The sequence below is a fragment of the Vulpes vulpes genome, chromosome 4 (genome assembly GCF_048418805.1).
Source record: "Vulpes vulpes isolate BD-2025 chromosome 4, VulVul3, whole genome shotgun sequence".
In the NCBI taxonomy this organism is placed as follows: domain Eukaryota; kingdom Metazoa; phylum Chordata; class Mammalia; order Carnivora; family Canidae; genus Vulpes; species Vulpes vulpes.
Window position 1 is genome coordinate 80911997 of NC_132783.1, and position 17757 is coordinate 80929753.

The 17757-nt window shown below is 48.1% G+C and overlaps 1 protein-coding gene across 2 annotated transcripts in view; it reads right to left on the bottom strand.

Moving 5' to 3' along the window:
- The window catches only part of LRRC20 (leucine rich repeat containing 20), an 83769-nt gene that overhangs the window by 41796 nt on the left and 24216 nt on the right, over positions 1-17757 (bottom strand). For both annotated transcript variants that reach the window (XM_072756223.1, XM_072756224.1), the window contains exon 3: positions 5181-5330. In XM_072756223.1, coding sequence (XP_072612324.1) covers positions 5181-5330 — 150 coding nt within the window. The remainder of the gene's footprint in view (positions 1-5180; positions 5331-17757) is intronic.

Here is a 17757-nt window from a genome sequence, read left to right on the forward strand (position 1 = left end):
CACTTCGGATTCCTTTAATTCTCTGCTAGGGAGGGCTGACCTACTGCCCTTAAGCGTGCACACAGAGGTCACTAAGAGCTTGGCATTTGGCTCACTGAGCTCGGCTCCCTAGAGGACAGGCATACTTGAAGACCAATGGCAAAAACTGATGCAAAAGGCCACAATCTGATCACTAACACGGTATCAGGTAGGAGCTCTTGATCGTCAGCAGCTGTGAATGACTCAGGAGAGACAGACCCTCCTGGCCCCCACTGTTCCAGGGGTGGGCTGTGCAGAGGGAGCAGAGGATGTGCACCCAACAGAGTAGACATGCCTGATCCTAGACTAAAACCAAGACGCTAGCACGCAATTGACCACTGCAAGGCTTCAGTTCTGCCCTGCTTTCCCAGCACACCTCCAGATGCCCTTTTCTCTCTCTCTTCATCTATCAGCTAAAGTGCCATCAGCTAAAAAAAAAAAAGGTAAGCCAGTGGGTCCGGGGCAAAGCAGGAAGCAGAAGGAGACACACCCACCTCCGCCTTGTCTACTGCTGCTTTTGGGTCACTTGCCTGGGCTCCCTCCTGGCGGACTCTCTGAGGACCGCTCACTCGCTCGGGCCAGTCGCTGAGGTCACACCATATCCCCCTGCTTTCTAACAGTCTTGTAATGTTTTTATTTTTGTCTATTTCCCAAGCACACTTCCCATCTTCCTGAAAGATGCCATGGCAGTTCCCCCTTTCTGACCCTTCTAGGCCGTTTTCCCTGGAGGTTCCTGACTCCCCAGTATTTTGGGCTGCATGATGTCCAATGCCCCAAATTCTTATATTGAAGCCCTAGCCCCCAGAACCTCACAGGGGTGGCTGTGTTTGGAGGTGAGGTCTTTAAAGAGGTGCTCAAGTTCAAGTGAGGCTGTCAGGGTGGCCCTAATCCAATCTGACCAGGGTCCTCCCAAGAAGATGAAGTGAAGACTTACAGAGACTGTGGGAACACACGTGCATGGGATGGCCACACGAGGACACTGTGAGAAAGTGGCCACCCCCAACTGGAGAGAGAGGCCAGAGGAGAAACCAAGCCTGCCTCCACCCTGATGTCTGACGTACACGCACCCACCCAGGGGCAGACTCAACTTCCACATGTCCACCAGACTTTGAGCGAACAACTGCTGTGTCGCCCCTCCCGTGCGTTAAGGTGGGTGTCTGCTTGGACACCTGCCTCCCCTGAGAGACTGGAGACTCCTCAGGGACTGTGTCTAGGTCCTTGTTGTTCTACCTACCCTAAAGAGCCAGGACTAGGAGGGTTAACAGAGATGACACATGTCAGGCCCTCTGAGTGAAGCTTTGAGGGCTAAGTGCCCCACAAATTCGGACCCTCAGGTTATTACTCATCTGTCCGTGCCCACAGCAGGGCCACAACAGGTGCTCCTGCGGAGCTGTTGAATTGAGTTGAAAGGCAGGCTGTGAGTGACTGGATAGACATGCAGACAATGGCCAGGCCAAATATAAAAACAGAACTCCGGCCCACAACCTGCAGCACCTTGCCCGGGGAACCAACCCATCAGCGGTGGGGACCGGCCAGGAAGCCAGTCTGCTCTAGGCCACGCTTGCAGGGACTCAGACGGCCAGCCATCTCCACTGACAGTCCAGGAAGCCAAATGATGCTCCCGTAACAATCAGCCCCAGCCCCTGGCCTTGATTGTCAACTGACAGTTTCTCTAATTTTTCTTCCAACTTCCAACTGTGGGTCACCTGGAAAAAGCCAAAATGCACCCTAACCAATCCCATAGGATACCTGCTGGGAGCTGGCCCGCATCAAGCTCCCCCTCCACCAAAGGCCTCCGATCTGGGGCACAGGCTTCCCTTTTATCCCCCACCTCTGCCTGCCTTGAGTCTCTGCCAAATGCCTGTGACAGCTGCTGGCTCCTCCGCTAGAGCCAGTTCTGAATAAACAGCCTCTGCTTCTCATCTGCGTGGTCTTTGTTGACTTCCACAGGTGTGTCTCACACACCTGGGGCCTGGCAGGCCCAAGACACAATCAATAAAAAGGGTTCAATGACTGGTATCAGGAGGAAGTGTGGAGATAGGGACATAGGAGAAGAGAGGACAGGAGAGCTAGAGTCAGACAATGAAATCCACACCACGGGACACATCTGCCTTATGGACAGATCCCATTTGTGCCACAGGCTTTCTCAGGTTTTGTTTTTTTGTCTATAAAATAGGTGAAGGGTATAAGGGGATGGAATAATTTTAAGATGACCCAACTCTGCAGGGGCCATAAACCCAGTAGAAGATAGTCCCCAGGGCACCCACAGGACACAATGAGGCATGTGGGAAGTAGGCAGATGGCTTTCTCCCCAGCATCAAGGCAGTCCACCTCCTCGGCAAGAAGCAAGAAGAAGAAGCTGGCAAGCCAGCAAAGCCTATTTAAGCTTCTCCTTCGCACATAAAAGGAGAGAGTTTTTCTATTTGAAAGAGAAACCATAAATAAAGGCTGGGGCCCAGAGCCATCTCTTTGGGAGCCAGGTGCAGCTCTCAGCACTAGCGCCTCCCCGCCCCTAGTCACCAGCTCTTGGATCTGCTGCCGCCATCACCACATCTGCAAAGTCCAATTACCACGCACAGCACAGCTTTCCTTTTGTAATCCAGGCCGGTGCGGGGGAGTCAGGAGATGCCAGCTGCACGGAGGGAGTTCAAACTGCATCCTTCAATGGACTTCTGACCGGAAGGGTATTATGATAAAGACGTTTCCATAGCTAAGGCACACATGCCTGGGGGCTCTGGGCACATTTCTCTAGCATGTGTCACTGTGTCCCTTGGAGAAGGCCTCTTTTTTCATCCCCCAAGGCACTGCCAAATGTCAAGTCCTTTGAAAGTCTTTGCTTCCGTGCCCACCCGCTGCCCAGGCCACTTGCAGGGAGCATGAAGCTTTCTTCCCAGCGGTCTCAGCATGTTGTCCACACCGGCATCAGGGGACTTGGGGTTGTTAACAACTCTGTTCTGCAACCCTGGGCTCCTTTAGGGAGAGACCTGGTCTACTGGTCTCTGTTCCCCAGCCTCTAAACACGGGTCTGGATTACAGCAGGTCCTCAAGGGAAAGCTAAATGAAGGGAACACAAATGAACGCTCTGCTTACCCAAAGGCAGCTCATTACCTGACTGCCCTTCCTAGGGGTCTGAGCTAACCCCCCCCCCCCCCACTATCCATTTTCCATCTTTCTGCCCTTCTCTGGGAAGCAAATATTTCTAGAGGGCCCTTGAGCTGATGTGAGTGGACTGGAAAGGCAGCTCTGGCCTGCACAGTGGACGATGTGGGCGTGCTGCTCTGAGATGCCTGACGAGCCTCCTCTCCCCAACATTCCTTGTCCATCCATGAAAGGACATGACAGAGACAGCTCTAATATATTATGGGAGATTGATGGCCCATGGGCTAAATCTACTGTGCAAGTGTGTTTTATTAGGTTCCATGTTATATAAAAATTGGTAAGATCCACATAACCCCCACCCCCCCTCTAGTTTCTATCGAATAAAGCAGAACACTCTCAGGGCTCCTCTGGCAGAAGCTGAGCGTGGCACGTTCTAGTTTGCCACAGTCCCCACCACTCTCATGCCCAGACGCTCATCACTGACTTGCTAATCTCTTAGGTATTTGCATGTATAACCCCTGGGCCATGGCCTCGACCTCCACACTTCAGGATGAATAGAACAGGCTTTCCAAGACATGTGCAAGGCCCAGGCCCATACTTAGACATTCTGACTCAACGGTCGTGGGGTAGAGCCAAGGTAACTATGTTTGTAGAAAAGTTCCTCACATGATTCTAATTTCTGCCAGGGCTGAGAGCTGTGGTCCACAGGGCCTGCTGGCCATGAGGCCCCATCTCATCTGTGCAGAGCAGCAGCCACCAGAAAAGGAAGAATGGGTAAAGTTAACCCGGTCAAAAGTGCCCACGGGGCTTCCAGGAGCCAAGTGTTGCCCAGGATCCTCCACCTCCCAGAGGTTTAGGCACAGACGGAGTGAGTCCTGAGCTCATCTCAGAAACAACTACACAGATCAATCCGTCCTCCTTGGCCCCTGTGCTTGCAGCTAGTCGGTGGCCTTTGCAGGCCCTGCCTGTAGCTTGCGCCTGAGCACTATACAAGCTGTTTCTTGTCCCTGGGCTGTGTTTGTCAATTCATGCCTCCCGCGCCCCTCTGGGCTCTGCCTGAGGCCCTTGCCTCCTCTAGGAGGCCTCAGATCGGCCGAGTGAGGTCTGCTGGCTCATGTCTCTCCTGCTCCATCAGCATTTCATTTACTGGTTTCTCCAAGCAGGCCCGGAGACCCGTTCCATGCCTCTACCAAAGAGAATTCCAGAAGACAGGAATCACCTCCCCCAAGCCCCCTGTGCCCTCCCCAATTCTCCCACCCTATGGCTCACTGAGCGGCAGTGGATTCTCGTGGAAGGATAGAGGGGCTGCTCTATGGAGCCGGGAGTGGGCACCGCAGCAGCCACCGCGTCCTGCTTGCCAATCTGGAGGGGCCGTTTCAAGAGAATCCACAATGCCCACCTTCCGGCCTCCTGCCCATCTCCCTACCAAGCACCCTTGTCCACTTGCTGTGTGTGTGCCCAGTATAGGATACACCAACATCCATCACTCCTGAACCAAGCCTGCAGCACAGGAAACCAGTGTTAGGGTGGCAGGGTAGGAAAGGGGCTTGCTCACGTCTACTGAGCAGTAACTATTTGGGATGCCTGGGTGGCTCAGCGGTTGAGTATCTGCCTTCGGTTCAGGGCATGATCCCGGGGCCCTGGGATCCAGTTCCACATCGGGCTCCCTACAGGGAGTCTGCTTCTCCCTCTGCCTGTGTCTCTGCCTCTCTCTCTGTCTGTCATGAACAAATAAATAAAATCTTTTTTTAAAAAAAGGTAACTACTTGTGGGGCTCAGGACCCCACACGATTTGCTGCTCTCTTCTAAACAAGACAATCACTCCTGGACCCACACCCTTGCCACGATGGATCTAATTCATAGCCAGCTAGAGGTAGGAGCGTCACTTAGAGACTTCCCGGCTGTAGGGAGCACACAGGTCCAGCCGTGAAGTCTCCCTCAGGAATGATTTCCTGAGTGTCGCCAACCAGACGCTGGCCCCAGCGGACACTGTGTGGACTGGGCTGGGGCCTGAAGGACCAGGACTGGCCATGCCCTCCCGGCCCGCGCTGGTTGGGGCCTACCTCGGAGCTGACAAAATGTGGTCATAAACTTGCTGGTGAGGGACTTGAGCTCATTGTTAGCCAGCGTGATGAGGTGGATCTGGTCGGTGACGTTCCGCAAGACCTTGTAGATGCCAATGGGGAAGGAAACCAGCTTGCACTCGGCCAGGTCTGCAACCAAAGAACAGAGAGCAGAGTTAGCCACAGTCACTTAAGGACTTACCCCAAACCACACAGCCCCCGACCCAGCTCTCCTCTCCATCCCTTTCTCTCTCACCCGTCTCCCCTGTGCCAGGCTCAAAACCCTGCCCTCCCTCTCCCGAGAGCCGTCATCACCATGGGTCACACTTGCCACTCTCTCGCGCCCTGAACCTTTGGGTTTAGTGCAGCACCTCACTAGTAGCACGGCCTGTGAGCTGACGTGCAGAGGGAGCTGCTCTGCAGGCACAGGACTGACCGGCACTCACGGCAGCGTCCTGGGGCTCCTGCAGTAATCGCCCTCTGCAACAGCCAGGCTCAACGGTGAAGCCGTCTTAACACTGCTTTTTAAAATTTATTTATTTATTTATTTAATTTTTTTAACACTGCTTTTTAACAGTTGACTTTGAAAACAGGCGATTCACAGACTTTGTGGTCTGACCTCCTTCCCAGCCCTGTCACTTGAAGGCAAGCCTGTGCAAGAGGCAGCTGGGAGGCCGCCGCGGAGCACAGTCTGGCAGTTTCCCAAATGGTTAAGCCTGTTGTTACCACATGACCCAGCAATTTCACCCCTAGGTATACACCAGAGAAAACTGTCAACACGTGTCCACGCAGAAACACATCACACAGGACAATAGCTCCAAAGTACAAACGACCCAGATGTCTATCCACAGACTGAGTGGAGAAGCAAAATGTGGTATCACTCATAAAAAAGAATGTTATTTGGCCATAAAAAGAAGCTAAGTACCAATACATGCTACAATGTGGATAAACCTTGAAAACAAGATGCTCAGTGATGGAAGTGACCCACAAACGACCACATATTTTATGAGATCATTTATATGAAATGTCCAGGCAAATGTATAGACACAGAAAGTAGAGTAGTGGTTGCCTAGAGCCAGGGGGGCTGGGGGTTGGCAACTAACAGGTGGGGCTCTAAAACCTGATTGTGATGATAGCTGCACAACTCTGGGAATCTACAAAAACCACTGAATTGTACACTTCGAGTGAACTGTATGATATGTGAATTCTATTTCTTTTTTATTTTATTTATTTTTATTTTGTAAAGGTTTTATTTATTTATTCATGATAGAGAGACAGAGAGACAGAGAGACAGAGACACAGGCAGAGGACGAAGCAGGCTCCCCATGGGGAGCCTGATATGGGACTCAGTCCCAGGACCCTGGGATCACGACCTGAGCCAAAGGCAGATGCTCAACCACTGAACCACCTGGGTGCTTGTTAATTCTATTCCAATAAAGCAATTTTTTTTCTGTACATATGGTAGCAGGGAGGCACTGAAAGCCTGGAAGCTCAGAAATTAGGCTCTCCAGCTGCTCTAAGACATTTAAATTCGCTGAGCCTCAGTTTCCTTATCTGCAAAACAGGGGTATTATTATCTACCTGAGCAGAGCTGTCATGGAAATTAAATATGAAAAGTACTAAATGTGCTAACAAAGTGTCTGGCAGGTGCACAGGGGGGATGTTGTTTCTCTCTGTCTACTCCACTTTACCCTTCCCTTCCCACTCTACCCAAATTCTCTCTATGCCTCAAAGCAGCTCCCATTCTACCTTGTTGGAAATCTGCCTGGATCATCCCCGTTATTGGTGGTCACCCTCCAATCCCTGAACCCCAGGAGCACTAACCAATCAAACAACAGTATCTCATCTCTCTACAAACTCTTCTTTTCCCCAAAGAGGCCAGACTCCCCTAAGTCCCTAAGCCTTTAAAGATTGCTCCAAAATAACTATGTAAAATTCAATTAATATTCCTACATGCCAGTAATAATAAATCATTTTTAAAGATCCAATTCTGAAAAGCAACAATAATGCAAAGTCCATCAAAATAATCATAATTGAAGCCCTTCTTCATCTGCCTCATAGAATTCCTACTCTTGCTCTAAGACCAGCTCAAATGTCACCTCCTCTAAAAGCCTCCTCTGACTGCTCTAAGTAGTTAGTCGCTCTGATTTCTGAGTCTCATACAGTACGAATGAGACTTCATCCAGCACTGTGTTAACCTCTTTTTGTGTCTGCTTTCCCACTGGACTGGGAACACCTCCAGAGCACAGGGTCAGCAGAGCTCCAGCAGGCTCAGAGGGCAAGGCAGGGGTATGGTAACCTCACAGAGCAGGTCTGAGAAAAGAAAGGGGACAAGTGGGGCTAGTACAGATGACTGAGGATCCACAGGTCTTGTGCAGGGCAACCTGTTAAGAAGTGTCTTGGGGTGCCTGGGTGGCTCTGTCCATTAAGCATCTGGCTCTTGATTTCAGCTTGGATCATGGTCTCGGGGTTGTGGGGCTGGGCTCTACATCAGGCTGTGTGCTCAGTGGGGAGTCCACTTGAGATTCTGAGATTCTCTCCCTCCCTCTCCCCCTCTCCCCACTCACGCATATTCTCTCTCCCTCCCACCCTTCTCATATAAGTAAATACATCTTAAGAAAAAAAAAGTATCTTTACTGCTTCCCCTGGTCCAGGGCTGTGCTAGGTGACTCTAGCCCTGCCACTGTCCCATGTCAGGCACTGGTTCTGTCAGCCAGTAGGGCTAGCAGAAGATAGCACGAGGTCATGCCACGGAGGAATGACTCCAGAAGTCAGTCTTTTAGTAAAGGGAGATCAAGGATCTGGAAATGGACTAGCTAGCCCTGTAGGCTCAAAGTTTGGGGCAGGCTGGGGATTCTAGAAAAACAAACATGGGGTGCTGGGTGGCTCAGTTGGTTAAGCATCTGCCTTCGGCTAGGTCATGATCCTGGAGTCCTGGGATGGAGGCCCACATCGGGCTCCCTGCTCAGCAAGGAGCCTGCTTTCCCTCTCTCTCTGCTGTTTCCCCTGCTTGTGCTCCCTTGCTCTGTCAAATAAATAAATAAATAAATAAATAAATAAATAAATAAAAAAGAAAGAAAGAAAGAAAGAAAAAAGAAAAGAAAAGAAAAGAAAAGAAAAGAGCAAATGCTTCCAATTAGTCTCCTAGTGCTTTGTGCCAGATGGGCTAGGGCTAGAAAGGAATCTTTGTTGTGGTTGTCAATCATAATGGTCCCTTTGGGTAAAATTGGCAGATCTCATTCAAGGTAGAAGCAACATCAAGGAAAACATCAGAAGCTTTCCCTTTAAAGCAAAGAGCAAAATAAGGGTGCCTTCCATCACCAGTATCCCTGAATATGGTCTGGGAGGGTCTGGCCAAAGAAACAGAAAACGTAAACACTAGAAACAGAATGATGATTAAGTGCACATGAAATGCCTGCATAACCTTGAAAAACCAAAGTAGTCATCTGACAAACTATGCAAATCAAAAAGGTCTCAGCAATGTGGCTAATCAAAATGCATACACAAAATTCAGTAATATTCCCAAATGTCAGCAATAATATATAATTTTTAAAGATCCTATTTCAAACAGCAACAATAATATAAAACATAATCAGAATGGAAATTGTGTCTGACCAATATTAAATAGAAAAGTTCACAAAGCTGTCTTTGGAAGTACAGAGTATTATGCTAAGCGACATAAGTCAGAGAAAGACAAATATACGATTTCACTCATGTGTGGAATTTAAGAAGCAAGACAGAGGAGCATAGGGGAAGGAAGGGAAAAATAAAAAAAGACAAAATCAGAGAGAGGGACAAACCTTATGAGATTCTTAATCATAGGAAACAAATTGAGAGTCACTGGAGGTGTGAAGGTGGGGGGACGGGGTAACTAGGTGATGTAATGAGCACTGGGTGTTATATGCAACTGGAGAATCACTAGACTCTACCCCTGAAACTAATAATACACTATATGTTAACTAAATTAAATTTCAAAAATATTTTTAGAATTAAGGAATGCAAAAAAAAAATAGATTTGTAAGTGAAGATATAGAACCTGCTCATTCATGATAAGTCAAAAGACTAAAATGATAGTGATTTTTTTCAGAAATTGGTTTATAGATTGTTTAATGTAATTCCTTACTTTCATTCAGAAAGTTCTTTTTAACTTTAAAATCCAAAACTGGGCAGCCCCGGTGGTGCAGCGGTTTAGTGCCGCCTGCAGCCCAGTGCGTGATCCTGGGGACCCTGGATCAAGTCCCACATCGGGCTCTCTGTATGATGCCTGCTTTTCCCTCTGCCTGTGTCTCTGCTTCTCTCTCTATGAATAAATAAATAAAATCTCTATGAATAAATAAATAAAATCTTTAAAAAAAATCCAAAACTATTTTTAAAATGGTTTTAAATTTCAGCTAGGGGATTAAGTAAGCAAGGCTCCCTCAAAAGAGCAGAAGATAGGGTGATAACCAATATTCTAAGACTACAATAATTAGGGATCCCTGGGTGGCTCAGTGGTTTAGTGTCTGCCTTTGGCCCAGGGTGTGACCCTGGGGTCCTGGGATCGAGTTCCACATGGGGCTCCCTGCATGGAGCCTACTCCTCCTCTGCCTCCGTCTCTGCCCGCGTCTCTGCCTGCCCCCTCTGTGTCTCTCATGAATGAATAAATAAAATCTTAAAAAAAAAAGACTATAATAATTAAAACAGAGTACAACAGGAAAAATAGATTATAGAAAGAAAACAGTCTAGGAAATGTAGTTGATAAAGAACATATCATAATTTAATAAATGCCCAAAGAGGTCTCACAAATAAATTGGGGAAGGGAAGGATTAATAACTGATATCAGAATAGCCAATTAATTCTGGGAAAATAAGAGAGACTCTTAATTAACCTAAGAATCAAAGTAAACTCAGGACACTTGGGTGGCTCAGTCAGTTAAGTGTCCAACTCTTGATTCCAGTTCAGGCCATGATCTCAGGGTCATTGAGACAGAGCCCCACGTTCAGCTCCAGGCAGGGCAGGGGAACCTGCTTCAGGATTCTCTCTCTCCCTTTCCCTCTGCCCCTCCCCTTTCCTCTCTTAAAAAAAAAAAAAAGGAAAAAAGGAAAAAAAGAAAGTAAACTCTAGAGAGAATTACACTTGAAATATTTTTGAAATCAAACAACAAAAAAATCAGAAGCAGGGGCGCCTGGGTGGCTCAGTTGGTTAAGTGCCTGCCATCGGCTTGGGTTGTGATCCCGGAATCATGGGATCGAGCCCTGTGTCGGGCTCCTTGCTCAGTGGGGAGCCTTCTTCTCCCCCACCCTCTGCTGCTCCCCCTGCTTGTGCTCTCTCTCTTCTTTTCACTCACCCTCTCTCTCTCAAATAAATAAAATCTTTAAAAAAATCAGAAGTAAACAGAATTCAATATTTATACAACCTCTTAAGTGAAGATGACTTTCTAAACCTAGGAGCAATAAAAGAATCACAAAGAACAGATCAACAAACCTACCATATAAACCATATAGAACACCTGGATGTTTAAAAAAATAGGGCTATAGATTGTGAAAAGGGTCTGTAAATAGGATGATAAGTTATCTTTAGGGGAGCCTGACTAACTTAGTTGGTGGAGCACGCAACTCTTCTTGATCATCACAGGGTCATGAGTTTGAGACCATGTTGGGTATAAAGATTACTTAACTAAAAAACTTTAAAAAAATTATCTTTGGGGTGCCTGGATGGCTCAGTTGGTTAAGCCTCTGACTCTTGGGTTTCGCTCAGGTTGTGATCTCAGAGTCATGAGATCAAGCCCCCACTGGGTTCTGTGTTCAGTATGGAGTCCGCTTGAGATTCTCTCTCCCTCTCCCTCTGCCCCTCCTGCTCATGCTCACTCTTTCTCTTACATAAATAAGATCTTTTTAAAGAGCTATCCTTATTTATTTAACAGTCTCAATATAATTCAAATAAAAAAATTAAGACCACCAGTGGAGAGACGAGAAAAGAACATAAAGATGTTCACAAGGGGGAAAACTAGTAAACAAATAAACATGGTTCCTGAAATGTACTGCCAAACTGCTTTCCAGAGAATTTATGTCACTTACCATACATTTTGCCCAGTAAGTAACAGGATCATTAAAAAAAAGATCTTTGCTAATATGATCAGGGGAAATGGCATTCCTTGCTTTTAATCCACAAGCCTTTCAATAATGAGATGGATTATCATTCATGGGTAATCAACCATTTTTGTTTCCCTGGTGGCAAATCCTGTTCACATCTCTGGCTGTTCTTCTATTTGGAGTTCTGGCATTTCTCTCCACCCCTCCCAGTGTTGGTAGACCTTCGTAAATAGTATTATCGACCTATGTCCATTGTTTCTCTTGTTTAATAATGCAAGTTATAGCATTTTTTAAAGCACAATTAATAAAAAGTATATGCACTCTGTAATACTGTAAAACTAGGTAAAAAAGTGCATATGCCTGGGAAAGAAGATCAAAAGGAAAATAAGCACATTGAATAGTTATTACAAAGGATTTGAGAATTTAGTACTACTTATGGTTCTGATGTTTATTTTATATAAAATAGGCAAAGTACCACTGCATATTTAAACAAAAATATTTCTGAGGCATATATGGTGATACTTTACTTTTAAAATAGAAAAATTAGGGCACCCCAGGTAGCTCAGTGGTTTAGCGCCACCTTTGGCCCAGGGTGTGGTCCTGGAGACCTGGGATAGAGTCCCACGTCGGACTCCCTGCATGGAGTCTGCTTCTCCCTCTGCCTGTGTCTCTGCCTCTCTCTCTCTCTCTCTCTGTGTGTGTCTCTCATGAATAAATAAATACAATCTTAAAAAAAATAAAATAAAATAGAAAAATTAATTTATCACAGAAACAGCTTTTTTTTTTTTTTTTAAGATTTATTTATTTATTCATGAGAGACACAGAGACAAAGAGAGGCAGAGACAGGCAGAGGTAGCAGCAGGACCCCCACAGAGAGCCTGATGTGGGACTTGATCCCGTATCCTGGGATCACGACCCGAGCCAAAGGCAGGTGCTCAACCTCTGAGCCACCCAGGCATCCCCCAAAACAGCTTTTATTGGAAAAAATAAACCTGGCAGATTCAAGTATAACCTGAGGGCAGCCAGCTCTTAGTCAATAAGAGAAACAAAGAAACAAAAAAGACCCATAAAAGAAAGAAACCCTGGTGTACTCGGGTGGAGCAAAAGCTAGGAGATGGACCTTTCAGGACTCAAGCACCAAGAATCAATCGTGCAATGCACCCGCACTCCTCATGGTGGGGAGAGAAAGTGCTCACAATAGAGGCAGAAGAGACATAAAGCCATAAAGCCATTCCGGTTGTTTCCAAGGGTCCTCAAAGCAGCCGTCTTCCCGGAGTACATCAGCCCAGACACTCCCAGCCCACAACCTCTGTCCAGCCACCTGGGCCACCCACACACCATCCCAACTGTACATTCTCCCCTTTCCCAGTCTCCCATTCAAGCAACACAGGCCGAAGTCACAGAAGCACGTGCACCGCCCCCGCCCCAACATCTGAAGGGTGCTGAAGGCTTGGAATGTATTCATGCCTGCTGCTCTCCTTCATTCTCCATAATAGCCCTACTGTGTGCCACGCAATGTTCCCCACTGTGCCTAGTGACTTCCCTAGGATTGTTCTTGTTGTTCTTAGCAATGCCATCTGTTCCACCTATCTTTTGACCCCAGAACGACCTCTTAGAGCCTGGTGTGCGTGTGGGAGGGGTAGAGCCCAAAGCTCCCACCGAGCACAATCTGGCTGCCACTGATGGTAAAGGCCTCTGCTGGGATGTGAGGCAAACGACCAGGCCTCATCACCAGCCACTAACACTGCACAGGGACTCCAATCCCTGCTGAGAGGACAGGTCCATGATCTCCAAAATAGTTTTCCAAGGTCCCTGGAACAAGAATATGGAGATCCAGGTACCCAGACATGTGGGAACAGATCTCAGCCCTGTCCCATCTTCTCCCAGCCTGTGCCCTAGGAACAATGTAGCTCACATTCATTCCTTGTGGGATGGGGGGTAATAATAACCATAAATAATACCACTTCCTATTTCACATGTGCTAGGTTGTAAGAGCTATCCTCTCTGTACACATAAGGAAACTGCAATGCAGTGACTTGCCCAAGGTCATACAGCTAAAAGTAGGGGAGTTAAGATTGAGATGGTTAAGCTGTTCAGGAAGCCATGGGTCCTAACCATTGTACTATCCTCCCCCCTTGAGTTAAGAAGTACCTAGATGCCTGTCTCTAGGCCAAGCCAGAGAAAGGGGAGTCTGCAGAACATCTCAAAGGGAAACCAGGGCCGTGGCTAAAAAATCCTTTTTACTAGGCCTTTCTATCTAGTTCAGAGTATGTGATTCTGGGGAAGAGGCCTTTTGTTCTCAGGAAATTCTTCTCAGATCTAATTCAGAGGATGGGCACCATTTATACCTGCTACACCCGTCTACAGTAGAGAAAAGCCTCCTACACTGAGCTAAGATCAATGCTGGGCCCTGGGGCTTACAGGAGCACTATTTATGGCTAGGAGACAGGTCTCACTGGTGGAGGGGGTATCCCACCCAGGTAAGAGAAGCCCCAGACTGGAGACAGGTGAGTCCTCCTCAAGGAGCCAGGGGATGTCTTCAAGAAAAGGATCCCATTCTCTATGCAACAGTTGATAGTACAGAGAATATTCAGCCAGCCATACAGGAAGGGCTCCCACCCAAGGAGGTGAGGGCCACATTGTGGGGGGTGATCTAGCAGTCACCACCCAGAGGATTCACAAACCACATGGAGGCCAGGCGACCTCAAAGTTCTCCCTCAACTCAACCAAACAAACATAGCTAACATCACTGAGTATTCGGTATGGGCCGGGCATGGTAATAGGCACTTTTTATACAGTAACTCATTAAATTCCCATAGCAACCACGAGTTACCCTCACAGGTACAAAGTGAGGCCTGCATTGATAGGTAAACTGTCCAAGGTCATATTGGCAAGATGATAAAGGGCAAAGAATCTGAATGCAAAGATCCCACTAGAGTGACCAACCTGTGCTGGTTTGCTCAGAACGTTCCCCATTTTGGCACTGCAAGTCCTGGGGGACTGCTCCTCAGTCCCGGGAAATTCCGGAGACTTAATCCTCCTTGATTCGGGCTAGATGCTGATGGGTGAGAGGCTATACTAGAGGTTATACTAGAGTGGGGGGAGAGAGGGAAGGGAAACCCAGATGCAGGCCATGGCACAAGCAAAGGCCCCGGAGACCTTCATTCCTGCCAGGAGCTACAATTTCCTAGAGCCCCGCCCTCACTCAGCAAGTCCTCACAAGGGAGGGTCTGGCAGGGACCATTTCATGCTACGGGGTGGTGCATGCAGGCCCAGAGACCCCAAGTGGGGCTCGGGGGTACTACCACCAGGAGACAACATCTGGACAGCATCTGGACAGCAGTGGGACACCAGGATGCCTTTCCCCAGTGTCCTCCCCCACAGAGGCAGAGACCTGAGCTGCAGCAGAGAACAGAGAATCCTGCAGGAAGGCTTGGTAATAAACACAAGGCAAAATATTTCTCATCATTGTAACTATTATTGCAAGAAGGCCAAACTGCTCCTCCCTAAAATTCTAATTAGGACAGTACCTTATGTTAATAAAGCAGCTTTTATGCACAATGCACAGGTCTTTCATTAAAGGTCATCTTGTTAATTCTAGTAAATGCCTAATGAAAAGTAGCTGGTGGGCAGCTCCAGGGCAAAACAAGCAAAATCCAAGAAGTAAACCAAATGTACTGAGGGGAGTCAGGAGGGCTGGGTCAAACTCATGTGTTTCAGAGAAACACAGAATTGTGCCCCCTGCTCAGTCCCTGCTGAGAGCTGGGCCTGGTGGTGACGGGGCCCTACAGGGGGAGGCAGAGAGGGTGGCACAGCCCTGGCCGACTCAGTTCCAGGCCAAAAGGAGACAGTGTTAGGGACTCCGCTGGCATGCACACCGGCTCTGTGGCCTGGCCAAGAAGCAGGACTCCCAAGGCTGCAGGAGTGTGACCTGATCCTGCCCAGAATGTCTTGTTTCCAAATAACCTTTTTTTCCCACAGAATCTCAGAGTTAGAAGAAGAATGGAGGTCATTTGGTCCATGTTTTCCAAACTTCCCAGTAAGAATCATGTGAAGAGGCAAATCCTAGATCCCTTACCCCTGAAATTCTGCTTCAGTGTCTGCCATGACCACTGGAATGTTTTTAACAAATATTCTCAGGTGATTCTTAGCAATAAGCGAACTTGGGAAATACTAAGTAATGTAGCCTCTAATCTCAGACCCGAAATTCTCTTAATATCTCCACCAGAGGGCATAAAGTTCTCGAGTACCTCTGGTGATGGGGAGCTCACCCTCCCTTCTATAGAATGGTTTTAACTGTTAGAGACTTCTTTCATGAACTATGTGATAACTGCTACTCTGCCCTCTTGGATCACACATAGTATATCTGCCCTGGCATGGCAATCTTTTACATCAATGAGGATGAGGGACATTATAAGGTTTTCTCTGGACAAAAACATCCCAGGAACCTTGAAGCCCCATGGTTTTAGATGCTCCCTCTAGGGAGCCAGGACTGGCTCAACTCAGATCCTGCCTCAGCCAGAACTTACTGTCATTCAGGCTTTCAGTCTACAACACAGAGCCGCAGCCACTATTCACGGATGCCAGCCGTGTGCAGGAAACTGTGTTTGGGGCCTCAGACTTACAATTTCCCCTATTCTTCACAACCACCCCGTAAGGTCAGTTCTCTGCTTGCCTCACTTAACAAAGGAGGAATCTGAGTCACAGAGAAGTTAAAGGACTGGACTGCACAAGATCACGTGACTTATCCAAGGTCACCCCGTTAATGAAATAATAATTAACATTTATGAAGGGCTCCCCCGTGTGCAAGTCACTGATCTTGGCATGGTCCCATTAACCCTTAGTCCTCCCCACAGCTCCATGGATGAGTACTATTATCACTGTCCCCGTTGTTAGAGGAAGAATCCGAGGCACGAAGCCACCGGCCTTGGTTACTAAGTGGCACAGCTGGCCTTCAGTGCATGCCAATGATCACTATGCACACTGCCTGCCTAAAATGGACAACTCACTCAGCACAGACATCTGCTCTGCAATACAACAGGAGACTGTTTTCCAACGAGCAGACCAATCTCCCAAGGTGTGATGGATTCCCGGGGACACTGGTCTATTAATAGCAGCTGCCACGGAGCTATTAGAGACTAAAGAGACTTAGAATTGAAAGAGCTGGTAAAAGAATTATCTGGCATCCGGAGCTTGGGATGTGTCACCGCCGTGGGACCTCAGGCAGGCGGCTGTGGCCCTTACTGCTCTGGTTTGCATCTCGGTCAAATGCCAGGTCCTTCTGGCATTTCCTCTCTGGGAATCCTCTCTGGAACTTCTGGTCCCTGAGATGCCTCCTGACTGCCACTGTGGACTCTAGCTGGTGGTTTTCAGACTTGGCCACACTGGAATCACCTGGGGAGCTTTACAGACTCTTGATGGTCGAGTCTTACTCCCAGAGACTCTGACTTAATTAGTGGGAGCTGGAGCTTGGGAATCAGGGGGTTCCAAAGCTCTCTGGGTGATTCTACTCTGAAGCCACAGTGGGGAACTCTGCACTGTACTATTGCTTCTCAAACCACACCATACACACAGACGACTGGGGATCCTGCTAGGCAAGGCTTCTGGGGTGGGGCCTGAGATTCTGCATTTCTCCCAGGCAGGTCCTAGGACCATGCTCAGTAGTAAGGGCCAGGCTCACACAGTGGTTCTCAAAGTGGGAACCCTGGACCTACAGCATGGCATCAGTAACACCCCAGAACTTGCTAAAAATGCACATTGTCAGGCCCCACCCAGACCTGTAGAATCAGAAGCTCTGGGAGCAGGTCCCACCCATCTGTGTTTTAACAAGCCCTCTACCTCTGGTGTGCAGCCGTGTTCGAAAGTCACTGGCACAGGGCCTGCCATCAGCTGTGGCTACTTGGCTTTGAGGACAATAATGGTGGCAGTAATGACAGTAACGCACATTTACTAAGGGCTGGCTGGTCCGGGCCTGTGCAGGGGGCTTAGGTTTGCCTTGCCCACCTCTTGTTTCCCCTCAGACCAGGCTATTTCAAAACAGAGCCACTGTCTTTCATTCTTCTCACTGGCCTGGTTTGTGTTTCCGGCTCTGGAAGGGGCACAGGCGACCCTCGATGTGGAAGCAGCAGTGGGCGAGGCTCTGGAGATCCCCGTTCTCATCCTGGCCCCTGTTCTAACAGCCATGGGGTCTCAGGACCTGGTCTCTCCTCTTCTGTAAAATGAGGGCTGGAACTATGGGGATTTGGGGTGTCTCAATGAGGCTGGACATTCTGTGAATCCATGATTTTCTAGACAAAGGCTCTTTGGCCAATGCTCCCATCAAAGAGGAGAGGCTGCAAGTTGTAGTCAAATGCTTCTAAGCTGTCTGCCTCAGAACATGCTAGAATGCGGACTATCATGGGGAGATCAGAAGCTTCTTGAAGTTGGCTACCCATGCTCACGACTATAGAGCTGGGATTAGAACCCAGAGTAACCCAACTTCACAGCCCATGATCCTTCTGTGACAG